Below are 14,189 nucleotides of genomic sequence, written 5' to 3' on the forward strand. Positions count from 1 at the left end.
GGTGTGAGGTGGTTTGATTGAGTGAGTAACGTAAGGGTAAGAGAGATGTGTGGAAATAAAAAGAGCGTGGTTGAGAGAGCAGAAGAGGGTGTTTTGAAGTGGTTTGGGCACATGGAGAGGATGAGTGAGGAAAGATTGACCAAGAGGATATATGTGTCGGAGGTGGAGGGAGCAAGGAGAAGAGGGAGACCAAATTGGAGGTGGAAAGATGGAGTGAAAAAGATTTTGTGTGATCGGGGCCTGAACATGCAGGAGGGTGAAAGGAGGGCAAGGAATAGAGTGAATTGGATCGATGTGGTATACCGGGGTTAACGTGCTGTCAGTGGATTGAATCAGGGCGTGTGAAGCGTCTGGGGTAAACCATGGAAAGTTGTGTGGGGCCTGGATGTGGAAAGGGAGCTGTGGTTTCGGGCATTATTGCATGACAGCTGGAGACTGAGTGTGAACGAATGGGGCCTTTGTTATCTTTTCCTAGCGCTACCTCGCACACATGAGGGGGGGAGGGGGATGGTATTCCATGTGTGGCGAGGTGGCGATGGGAATGAATAAAGGCAGGCAGTGTGAATTGTGTGCATGGGTATATATGTATGTGTCTGTGTGTGTATATATATATATATATATATATATATATATATATATATATATATATATATATATATATATATATATATATGTGTGTGTGTGTGTGTACATTGAGAAAGCAAAATAAATAAATAAATATATATATATATATCTATATATATATATATATATATATATATATATATATATATATATATATATATATATATATATATATAGAGAGAGAGAGAGAGAGAGAGAGAGAGAGAGAGAGAGAGAGAGAGAGAGAGAGAGAGATACATACATACATACATACATACATACATACATATGACGTTAATGAAATGGCTTTGTTTAGGGCAATCAGTTGCCCGTGCCGTCCCTGCAAACATAGAAAAACCTAGAGAGTTATATGTGAGGCTGTGAAAATTACAACCATACAAAAAATAGGACTTCACTGGTCTAAAGGATCTAATTTTCTGGAGGATCACTAATTCTTTGGTTAAGATCATTCTTGCATGCTACAAACATTTCTCACCAAGCCTGTGATTTCGTTCCATGAGCCCCATGAAAGGATGACCAAAATGAGACCGATAATGTGTAAACTTTATCAATACAGTATAGTGGATTGTGGCGTTGCGACCATGTAGTGAGACTGATGCGATCTTATGTAAACCCCACAGAAGGATGATGATAACACTCTTATTCGTGGCGTCTTTCATGTTCGTCATCCACTCTCACTCCAGGTTATCCCACTCCATGTACTCTTAACGGATCACATCTCATAGTTTCTTGCTGGGGAGGATGATGTTCATTTTCTATGTCCTGACCATCCTATTCGCCTCCTCCATGGTTTCCTGGATGTTGGCCTACTACTGAACGGTCATACCTCCTTCCATCCTACCGTCCACACCGTGCCTGCTCTGCGTAGTGACCACCTTGCCGTTACCACCCATCTCATACTCTCCTTCTCTGTCCCTACATCAGCTCATCGGTCCCCTCGCCTTCGTCTCGCACCAGATGCTATTCCTTCCTTTATTCAACACCTTTCTACCTGGGCGGCTTCCTGTGCTGTCCCTCGGCCCCCTAACTCTTCCAACGCTGATATTGTTGATGCCGTGCATGACTCTGTCAGTCGCGGTGGCGCTCCACGCCCGCACCCTCACCTCAGAAGCACTGCCAACTACTAGTATCGTATCCCTGCCATGAGATATCTCCGGCAGGTAACCCATGATTTCCACTTTGTCATACGGAAGTCTCGATCTCCTGAGGACTGGGGAGACTTCTACAATTGGTGCGACTTTGCAACCCCGGAGCGTCGCCGGAATCGTGAGGGGGACTGGCTCTGCTTCACGGAGTCTCCCTCGTTCCAGTCGTCACCCTCCTATGTCTGGCATCGGATTAATGCTCTACGTGGTACCCGGCGGAGGCCTCCCTCACACCCAGGCCCCGCCTCCCTTGCCTGCTCTTTAATGGAGGACTGGGCAAGGGCTTGCTCCTCTGAGGCACTTCCAGATCGCCTGCAGAAGGCAGTGCAGGTTCGCCTCGATGCGTCTGAACCTGTCGTTTGTGCTGTTCTTACCTCCCCTGCCCTCGCTGATCATCCCATTACACACTTCGAGCTTGTCAGTGCTCGTCGCTCTGGAAAGGCACCCCTCCTAGGGATGATCAGATAACTTACTCCGTCCTTAACGCTTGTACTAATATTCCTAACAGCGCCTTACTCGCTCTCTACAATATGTCATATGAACTTGGGGCTCTCCCGTTTAACTAGAAAAAGGCCATTATTATCCCCATCCCTTAACCGAGAGATCCTGGGAAATATTAACCCATTAGCCTTACCTGTGTTTGCAAGATGATGGAGAGAATATTACTTCGTCGCCTTCATCACACCATATGCGGCTTCCATAATTCCCTCAGTGGTTTCATACAACATCGCAGTACAGCACACGCCATTGCTTCCCTTTACTGCAGTCAGGCTGCCCGCGTCTCCGTCTTCCTTGATATTAATGGAGCCTTTGATGCGGATCAGCCTGCCCTCATTTTAGCTGAACTGGTGCAGTCAGGGGTTACAGAGCGACTTCTTCGATGGATCATCTCTTACCTCACTGGACGTCAGGCCTGGGTTCGCGTTGAAGGCTCTGAATCTCATGTTCAAGAAATTAACCTCGGCACCCCTCCAGGTGGAGTCCTGAGCCCCAGCGTGTTTAACGCTCCCATGCACTCCACTGCATCTCTTCCGGGGCCAACAGTTGTCCACTTAGGATATGCCGACCTAGCACGCACGCATCCCTTGATCTAGTCTTTCAACTGCGAAAACAAAAGCCCTGTAGCACGTTCATGTAGAACCCCCCCCCCCCCCACTCTTATCAGGAATGCCCTTGGACTGGGTTAATGAGGCAAAATACTTGGGTGTGTATGTAACTCGCACACGTTGTCAGATCCCTGAAGTCCGCTATCTACGAGACACGCTTTCGGTGTTTCTTTCCCCTGTCCACCCTGTGTAGAGAGGTTCCCTCGGTGCCACCATCCATACACTGTTGTTCAACCGTCTCGCCGTTATCCAGAAGAAGGCTGCTCGTATCATCCTCGGGCTCCCTCAATGAACACGATCTACTTCCCCATATACCAAACTTCCTCGTTCAGGATCGTGTCCAGGAGATTCACTTGAAAACTATCATTTCCGTTCTTCGGGATCCGCGAGGCAACTACTTCCAGGTCAACTTGACTCCTGCTCTCCGAGGCTGACCTCCTTCTAGAATACAGTGGCCAGGGTCACTCATCTGAGCCCTTCAAGAACACGACCTACTGTGTGATACTGTTGTCATCCCTACTACTGGTCCGTCTTCCTCTCCAGGGCTGGACTTTCGACCTGAAGTGATTGCCCTCGGTGGAACGCTCCCGAAATCTCACATGAATCCTGTTGTTCTCCGCACATACCACCTCTCCAGGATAGCACAGTGGGCTCCAGGTAAGGTCGTCCTCTACAATGATGGCTCTTTTGACCCTCTTACGGGCAGGGTCGGAGCTGGTGTCTACTTCTCCCGTCCTGATGCCCGCGCTGATAGACGTCCTTGCTGCTTTTCTTGCTGAGGAAAATGGCGGTGGTCTCTTTCCCCTGCTTGTCTGCCGCGACCCAATGGGATTGCAGATGGATCAGGAGAGACTAAGGACCTCATCCTCCACATACGAGGGTTAAAGTGAAAACTTTAGGGAAGGATTTCCAGCCCTCCGCTCCCACCATATATATATATATATATATATATATATATATATATATATATATATATATATATATATATATATATATATATATATACAGATATATTATTGAAACAGAAGAGAGAGGCATTTGGACGATTTTTGCAGGGAAAAAATGAAATTGAGTGGGAGATGTATAAATGAAATTGAGTGGGAGATGTATAAATGAAAGAGATAGGAGGTCAAGAGAAAGGTGCAAGAGGTGAAAAAGAGGGCAAATGAGAGTTGGGGTGAGAGAGTATCATTAAATTTTAGAGAGAATAAAAAGATGTTCTGGAAAGAGGTAAATAAAGTGCGTAAGACAAGGGAGCAAATGGGAACTTCAGTGAAGGGCGCAAATGGGGAGGTGATAAGTAGTGGTGATGTGAGAAGGAGATGGAGTGAGTATTTTGAAGGTTTGTTGAATGTGTTTGATGATAGAGTGGCAGATATAGGGTGTTTTGGTCGAGGTGGTGTGCAAAGTGAAAGGGTTAGGGAAAATGATCTGGTAAACAGAGAAGAGGTTGTAAAAGCTTTGCGGATGATGAAAGCCGGCAAGGCAGCAGGTTTGGATGGTATTGCAGTGGAATTTATTAAAAAACGGGGTGACTGTATTGTTGACTGGTTGGTAAGGTTATTTAATGTATGTATGACTCATGGTGAGGTGCCTGAGGATTGGCGGAATGCGTGCATAGTGCCATTGTACAAAGGCAAAGGGGATAAGAGTGAGTGCTCAAATTACAGAGGTATAAGTTTGTTGAGTATTCCTGGTAAATTATATGGGAGGGTATTGATTGAGAGGGTGAAGGCATGTACAGAGCATCAGATTGGGCAAGAGCAGTGTGGTTTCAGAAGTGGTAGAGGATGTGTGGATCAGGTGTTTGCTTTGAAGAATGTATGTGAGAAATAGTTAGAAAAGCAAATGGATTTGTATGTAGCATTTATGGATCTGGAGAAGGCATATGATAGAGTTGATAGAGATGCTCTGTGGAAGGTATTAAGAATATATGGTGTGGGAGGCAAGTTGTTAGAAGCAGTGAAAAGTTTTTATCGAGGATGTAAGGCATGTGTACGTGTAGGAAGAGAGGAAAGTGATTGGTTCTCAGTGAATGTAGGTTTGCGGCAGGGGTGTGTGATGTATCCATGGTTGTTTAATTTGTTTATGGATGGGGTTGTTAGGGAGGTGAATGCAAGAGTTTTGGAAAGAGGGGCAAGTATGAAGTCTGTTGTGGATGAGAGAGCTTGGGAAGTGAGTCAGCTGTTGTTCGCTGATGATACAGCGCTGGTGGCTGATTCATGTGAGAAACTGCAGAAGCTGGTGACGGAGTTTGGTAAAGTGTGTGAAAGAAGAAAGTTAAGAGTAAATGTGAATAAGAGCAAGGTTATCAGGTACAGTAGGGTTGAGGGTCAAGTCAATTGGGAGGTAAGTTTGAATGGAGAAAAACTGGAGGAAGTAAAGTGTTTTAGATATCTGGGAGTGGATCTGGCAGCGGATGGAACCATGGAAGCGGAAGTGAATCATAGGGTGGGGGAGGGGGCGAAAATCCTGGGAGCCTTGAAGAATGTGTGGAAGTCGAGAACATTATCTCGGAAAGCAAAAATGGGTATGTTTGAAGGAATAGTGGTTCCAACAATGTTGTATGGTTGCCAGGCGTGGGCCATGGATAGAGTTGTGCGCAGGAGGGTGGATGTGCTGGAAATGAGATGTTTGAGGACAATGTGTGGTGTGAGGTGGTTTGATCGAGTAAGTAATGGAAGGGAAAGAGAGATGTGTGGAAATAAAAAGAGCGTGGTTGAGAGAGCAGAAGAGGGTGTTTTGAAATGATTTGGGCACATGGAGAGAATGAGTGAGGAAAGATTGACCAAGAGTCTATATGTGTCGGAGGTGGAGGGAACGAGGAGAAGTGGGAGACCAAATTGGAGGTGGAAAGATGGAGTGAAAAAGATTTTGAGTGATCGGGGCCTGAACATGCAGGAGGGTGAAAGGCGGGCAAGGAATAGAGTGAATTGGATCGATGTGGTATACCGGGGTTGACGTGCTGTCAGTGGATTGAATCAGGGCATGTGAACGTCTGGGGTAAACCGTGGAAAGTTGTGTGGGGCCTGGATGTGGAAAGGGAGCTGTGGTTTCGGGAATTATTGCGTGACAGCTGGAGACTGAGTGTGAACGAATGGGGCCTTTGTTGTCTTTTCCTAGTGCTACCTCGCACACATGAGGGGGAGGGGGATGGTATTCCATGTGTGGCGAGGTGGCGATGGGAATGAATAAAGGCAGGCAGTGTGAATTGTGTGCATGGGTATATATATATGAGTCTGTGTGTGTATATATATGTGTACATTGAGATGTATAGGTATGTATATTTGCGTGTGTGGGCGTGTGTGTGTGTACATGGTGTATGGGGGTGGGTTGTGCCATTTCTTTCGTCTATTTCCTTGCGCTACCTCGCAAACGCGGGAGACAGCGACAAAGCAAAATGAATAAATAAATAAAATGAATACATATATATATATATATATATATATATATATATATATATATATATATATATATATATATATATATATATATATATATATATTATATATATATATATATATATATATATATATATATATATATATATATATATATATATATATATATATATATATATATATATATTTTTTTTTTTTTTTTTTTTTATACTTTGTCGCTGTCTCCCGCGTTTGCGAGGTAGCGCAAGGAAACAGACGAAAGAAATGGCCCAACCCCCCCCCCCCCATACACATGTACATACACACGTCCACACACGCAAATATACATACCTACACAGCTTTCCATGGTTTACCCCAGACGCTTCACATGCCTTGCTTCAATCCACTGACAGCACGTCAACCCCTGTATACCACATGACTCCAATTCACTCTATTTCTTGCCCTCCTTTCACCCTCCTGCATGTTCAGGCCCCGATCACACAAAATCTTTTTCACTCCATCTTTCCACCTCCAATTTGGTCTCCCTCTTCTCCTCGTTCCCTCCACCTCCGACACATATATCCTCTTGGTCAATCTCTCCTCACTCATTCTCTCCATGTGCCCAAACCATTTCAAAACACCCTCTTCTGCTCTCTCAACCACGCTCTTTTTATTTCCACACATCTCTCTCACCCTTACGTTACTTACTCGATCAAACCACCTCACACCACACATTGTCCTCAAACATCTCATTTCCAGCACATCCATCCTCCTGCGCACATCTCTATCCATAGCCCACGCCTCGCAACCATACAACATTGTTGGAACCACTATTCCCTCAAACATACCCATTTTTGCTTTCCGAGATAATGTTCTCGACTTCCACACATTTTTCAAGGCTCCCAAAATTTTCGCCCCCTCCCCCACCCTATGATCCACTTCCGCTTCCATGGTTCCATCCGCTGACAGATCCACTCCCAGATATCTAAAACACTTCACTTCCTCCAGTTTTTCTCCATTCAGACTCACCTCCCAATTGACTTGACCCTCACCCCTACTGTACCTAATAACCTTGCTCTTATTCACATTTACTCTCAACTTTCTTCTTCCACACACTTTACCAAACTCAGTCACCAGCTTCTGCAGTTTCTCACATGAATCAGCCACCAGCGCTGTATCATCAGCGAACAACAACTGACTCACTTCCCAAGCTCTCTCATCCCCAACAGACTTCATACTTGCCCCTCTTTCCAGGACTCTTGCATTTACCTCCCTTACAACCCCATCCATAAACAAATTAAACAACCATGGAGACATCACACACCCCTGCCGCAAACCTACATTCACTGAGAACCAATCACTTTCCTCTCTTCCTACACGTACACATGCCTTACATCCTCGATAAAAACTTTTCACTGCTTCTAACAACTTGCCTCCCACACCATATATTCTTAATACCTTCCACAGAGCATCTCTATCAACTCTATCATATGCCTTCTCCAGATCCATAAATGCTACATACTTGCTGCCCTCATCCATTCCATCGCCACCCCGCCAAACATATATATATATATATATATATATATATATATATATATATATATATATATATATATATATATTGGAAAGGATCACAATTTTCCGCGTGATCAAGATATTCCCATGAGTCCACGAGACTTTTAGTGTTTCATTTTCCCCGTGGACTCAAAGGAATATATATATATATATATATATATATATATATATATATATATATATATATATATATATATATATATATATATATATATATATATATATATATATACGTATACGTATGTAAGTAGGAGAGATGGCCAGAGAGCGTTATTGGATTACGTGTTAATTGACAGGCGCGCGAAAGAGAGACTTTTGGATGTTAATGTGCTGAGAGGTGCAACTGGAGGGATGTCTGATCATTATCTTGTGGAGGCTAAGGTGAAGATTTGTATGGGTTTTCAGAAAAGAAGAGTGAATGTTGGGGTGAAGAGGGTGGTGAGAGTAAGTGAGCTTGGGAAGGAGACTTGTGTGAGGAAGTACCAGGAGAGACTGAGTACAGAATGGAAAAAGGTGAGAACAATGGAAGTAAGGGGAGTTGGGGAGGAATGGGATGTATTTAGGAAATCAGTGGTGGATTGCGCAAAAGTTTCTTGTGGCATGAGAAGAGTGGGAGGTTGGTTGATTAGAAAGAGTAGTGAGTGGTGGGATGAAGAAGTAAGATTATTAGTGAAAGAGAAGAGAGAGGCATTTGGACGATTTTTGCAGGGAAAAAATGCAATTGAGTGGGAGATGTATAAAAGAAAGAGACAGGAGGTCAAGAGAAAGGTGCAAGAGGTGAAAAAGAGGGCAAATGAGAGTTGGGGTGAGAGAGTATCATTAAATTTTAGGGAGAATAAAAAGATGTTCTGGAAGGAGTAAATAAAGTGCGTAAGACAAGGGAGCAAATGGGAACTTCAGTGAAGGGCGCAAATGGGGAGGTGATAACAAGTAGTGGTGATGTGAGAAAGAGATGTAGTGAGTATTTTGAAGGTTTGTTGAATGTGTTTGATGATAGAGTGGCAGATATAGGGTGTTTTGGTCGAGGTGGTGTGCAAAGTGAGAGGGTTAGGGAAAATGATTTGGTAAACAGAGAAGAGGTAGTAAAAGCTTTGCGGAAGATGAAAGCCGGCAAGGCAGCAGGTTTGGATATATATATATATATATATATATATATATATATATATATATATATATATATATATATATATATATATATTTTTTTTTTTTTTTTTTTTTTGCTTTGTCGCTATCTCCCGCGTTTGCGAGGTAGCACAAGGAAACAGACGAAAGAAATGGCCCAACCCACCCCCATACTCATGTATATACATACGTCCACACACGCAAATATACATACCTACACAGCTTTCCATGGTCTACCCCAGACGCTTCACATGCCCCGATTCAATCCACTGACAGCACGTCAACCCCGGTATACCACATCGCTCCAATTCACTCTATTCCTTGCCCTCCTTTCACCCTCCTGCATGTTCAGGCCCCGATCACACAAAATCTTTTTCACTCCATCTTTCCACCTCCAATTTGGTCTCCCTCTTCTCCTCGTTCCCTCCACCTCCGACACATATATCCTCTTGGTCAATCTTTCCTCACTCATTCTCTCCATGTGCCCAAACCATTTCAAAACACCCTCTTCTACTCTCTCAACCACGCTCTTTTTATTTCCACACATCTCAATACCCTTACGTTACTTACTCGATCAAACCACCTCACACCACACATTGTCCTCAAACATCTCATTTCCAGCACATCCATCCTCCTGCGCACAACTCTATCCATAGCCCACGCCTCGCAACCATACAACATTGTTGGAACCACTATTCCTTCAAACATACCCATTTTTGCTTTCCGAGATAATGTTCTCGACTTCCACACATTCTTCAAGGCTCCCAGAATTTTCGCCCCCTCCCCCACCCTATGATCCACTTCCGCTTCCATGGTTCCATCCGCTGCCAGATCCACTCCCAGATATCTAAAACACTTCACTTCCTCCAATTTTTCTCCATTCAAACTCACCTCCCAATTGACTTGACCCTCAACCCTACTGTACCTAATAACCTTGCTCTTATTCACATTTACTCTTAACTTTCTTCTTTCACACACTTTACCAAACTCCGTCACCAGCTTCTGCAGTTTCTCACATGAATCAGCCACCAGCGCTGTATCATCAGCGAACAACAACTGACTCACTTCCCAAGCTCTCTCATCCCCAACAGACTTCATACTTGCCCCTCTTTCCAAAACTCTTGCATTCACCTCCCTAACAACCCCATCCATAAACAAATTAAACAACCATGGAGACATTACACACCCCTGCCGCAAACCTACATTCACTGAGAACCAATCACTTTCCTCTCTTCCTACACGTACACATGCCTTACATCCTCGATAAAAACTTTTCACTGCTTCTAACAACTTTCCTCCCACACCATATATTCTTAATACCTTCCACAGAGCATCTCTATCAACTCTATCATATGCCTTCTCCAGATCCATAAATGCTACATACAAATCCATTTGCTTTTCTAAGTATTTCTCACATACATTCTTCAAAGCAAACACCTGATCCACACATCCTCTACCACTTCTGAAACCACACTGCTCTTCCCCAATCTGATGCTCTGTACATGCCTTCACCCTCTCAATCAATACCCTCCCATATAATTTACCAGGAATACTCAACAAACTTATACCTCTGTTTTTTGGGCACTCACTCTTATCCCCTTTGCCTTTGTACAATGGCACTATGCACGCATTCCGCCAATCCTCAGGCACCTCACCGTGAGTCATACATACATTAAATAACCTTACCAACCAGTCAACAATACAGTCACCCCGTTTTTTAATAAATTCCACTGCAATACCATCCAAACCTGCTGCCTTGCCGGCTTTCATCTTCCGCAAAGCTTTTACTACCTCTTCTCTGTTTACCAAATCATTTTCCCTAACCCTCTCACTTTGCACACCACCTCGACCAAAACACCCTATATCTGCCACTCTATCATCAAACACATTCAACAAACCTTCAAAATACTCACTCCATCTCTTTCTCACATCACCACTACTTGTTATCACCTCCCCATTTGCGCCCTTCATTGAAGTTCCCATTTTCTCCCTTGTCTTACGCACTTTATTTACCTCCTTCCAGAACATCTTTTTATTCTCCCTAAAATTTAATGATACTCTCTCACCCCAACTCTCATTTGCCCTTTTTTTCACCTCTTGCACCTTTCTCTTGACCTCCTGTCTCTTTCTTTCATACGTCTCCCACTCAACTGCATTTTTTCCCTGCAAAAATCGTCCAAATGCCTCTCTCTTCTCTTTCACTAATACTCTTACTTCTTCATCCCACCACTCACTACCCTTTCTAATCAACCCACCTCCCACTCTTCTCATGCCACAAGCATCTTTTGCGCAATCCATCACTGATTCCCTAAATACATCCCATTCCTCCCCCACTCCCCTTACTTCCATTGTTCTCACCTTTTTCCATTCTGTACTCAGTCTCTCCTAGTACTTCCTCACACAAGTCTCCTTCCCAAGCTCACTTACTCTCACCACCCTCTTCACCCCAACATTCACTCTTTTTTTCTGAAAACCCATACAAATCTTCACCTTAGCCTCCACAAGATAATGATCAGACATCCCTCCAGTTGCACCTCTCAGCACATTAACATCCAAAAGTCTCTCTTTCGCGCGCCTGTCAATTAACACGTAATCCAATAACGCTCTCTGGCCATCTCTCCTACTTACATAAGTATACTTATGTATATCTCGCTTTTTAAACCAGGTATTCCCAATCATCAGTCCTTTTTCAGCACATAAATCTACAAGCTCTTCACCATTTCCATTTACAACACTGAACACCCCATGTATACCAATTATTCCCTCAACTGCCACATTACTCACCTTTGCATTCAAATCACCCATCACTATAACCCGGTCTCGTGCATCAAAACCACTAACACACTCATTCAGCTGCTCCCAAAACACTTGCCTCTCATGATCTTTCTTCTCATGCCCAGGTGCATATGCACCAATAATCACCAATCTCTCTCCATCAACTTTCAGTTTTACCCATATTAATCGAGAATTTACTTTCTTACATTCTATCACGTACTCCCACAACTCCTGTTTCAGGAGTACTGCTACTCCTTCCCTTGCTCTTGTCCTCTCACTAACCCCTGACTTTACTCCCAAGACATTCCCAAACCACTCTTCCCCTTCACCCTTGAGCTTCGTTTCACTCAGAGCCAAAACATCCAGGTTCCTTTCCTCAAACATACTACCTATCTCTCCTTTTTTCACATCTTGGTTACATCCACACACATTTAGGCACCCCAATCTGAGCCTTCGAGGAGTATGAGCACTCCCCGCGTGTATATATATATATATATATATATATATATATATATATATATATATATATATATATATATATATATATATATATATATTGGAAGTCGAGAACATTATCTCGGAAAGCAAAAATGGGTATGTTTGAAGGAATAGTTGTTCCAACAATGTTGTATGGTTGCGAGGCGTGGGCTATGGATAGAGTGCGCAGGAGGGTGGATGTGCTGGAAATGAGATGTTTGAGGACAATGTGTGGTGTGAGGTGGTTTGATCGATTAAGTAATGTAAGGGTAAGAGAGATGTTTGGAAATAAAAAGAGCGTGGTTGAGAGAGCAGAAGAGGGTGTTTTGAAATGGTTTGGGCACATGGAGAGAATGAGTGAGGAAAGATTTACCAAGAGGATATATGTGTCGGAGGTGGAGGGAACGAGAAGTGGGAGACTAAATTGGAGGTGGAAAGATGGAGTGAAAAAGATTTTGAGTGATCGGGGCCTGAACATGCAGGAGGGTGAAAGGCGGGCAAGGAATAGAGTGAATTGGATCGATGTGGTATACCGGGGTTGACGTGCTGTCAGTGGATTGAATCAGGGCATGTGAAGCGTCTGGGGTAAACCATGGAAAGTTGTGTGGGGCCTGGATGTGGAAAGGGAGCTGTGGTTTCTGGCATTATTGCATGACAGGTAGAGACTGAGTGTTAACGAATGGGGTCTTTGTTGTCTTTTCCTAGCGCTACCTCGCACACATGAGGGGGGAGGGGGATGGTATTCCATGTCTGGCGAGGTGGCGATGGGAATGAATAAAGGCAGACAGTGTGAATTGTGTGCATGGGTATATATGTATGTGTCTGTGTGTATATATATATATATATATGTGTACATTGAGATGTATAAGTATGTATATTTGCGTGTGTGGACGTGTATGTATATACATGTGTATGGGGGTGGGTTGTGCCATTTCTTTCGTCTGTTTCCTTGCGCTACCTCGCAAACGCGGGAGACAGCGACAAAGCAAAATATATAAATATATATATATATATATATATATATATATATATATATATATATATATATATATATATATATATATATATATATATAATAATAATAATAATAATAATAATAATAATAATAATAACCTTCCTCTTATTCACATTTACTCTCAGCTTTCTTCTTTGACACACTTTACCAAACTCCGTCACCAGCTTCTGCAGTTTCTCACACGAATCAGCGACTAGCGCTGTATCATCAGCGAACAACGACTGACTTATTTCCCAAGCTCTCTCACCCACAACAGACTCCATACTTGCCCCTCTCTCGGAAACTCTTGCATTCACCTCCCTAACAACCCCATCCATAAACAAATTAAACAACCATGGAGACACCCCTGCCGCAAACCGACATTCACTGAGAACCAATCACTTTCCTCTCTTCCTACTCGTACACATGCATTACATCCTCGATAAAAACTTTTCACTGCCTCTAACAACTTGCCTCCCACACCATATACTCGTAATACCTTCCACAGAGCATCTCTATCAACTATATCATATACCTTCTCCAGATCCATAAATGCTACATACAAATCCATTTGTTTTTCTAAGTATTTCTCACATTCATTCTTCAAAGCAAACACCTGATCCACACATCCTTTACCACTTCTGAAACCACACTGCTCTTCCCCAATCTGATGCTCTGTACATGCCGTCACCCTCTCAATCAATACCCTCCCATATAATTTCCCAGGAATACTCAACAAACTTATACCTCTGTAATTTGAACACTCACCTTTATGCCCTTTGCCTTTCTACAGTGGCACTATGCATGCATTCCGCCAAACCTCAGGCACTTCACCATGAGTCATACATACATTGAATGTCCTCACCAACCAGTCAACAACACTGCAATACCATCCAAACCCGTCGCCATGCCGGCTTTCATCTTCCGCAAAGCTTTCACTACGTCTTCTCTGTTTACCAAATCATTCTCCCTAACCCTCTCGCTTGACTTC

The 14,189-nt window shown here is 43.4% G+C and overlaps 1 protein-coding gene across 1 annotated transcript; it reads left to right on the top strand.

Moving 5' to 3' along the window:
* Window positions 1-2,416: 2,416 nt before the first annotated feature.
* LOC139749309 (uncharacterized) lies at window positions 2,417-2,863 on the top strand. The gene has a single exon (XM_071663034.1). The coding sequence runs from the start codon at window positions 2,417-2,419 to the stop codon at window positions 2,861-2,863; it is 447 nt and encodes a 148-aa protein (XP_071519135.1).
* Window positions 2,864-14,189: the final 11,326 nt, after the last annotated feature.

Source organism: Panulirus ornatus, chromosome 7 (assembly GCF_036320965.1).
Source record: "Panulirus ornatus isolate Po-2019 chromosome 7, ASM3632096v1, whole genome shotgun sequence".
NCBI classification, from domain to species: Eukaryota; Metazoa; Arthropoda; class Malacostraca; order Decapoda; family Palinuridae; genus Panulirus; species Panulirus ornatus.

Coding starts and splice junctions, on each gene's coding strand:
- LOC139749309 (XM_071663034.1), top strand. CDS start 2,417: ATGATGGAGAGAATATTACTTCGTCGCCTTCATCACACCATATGCGGC.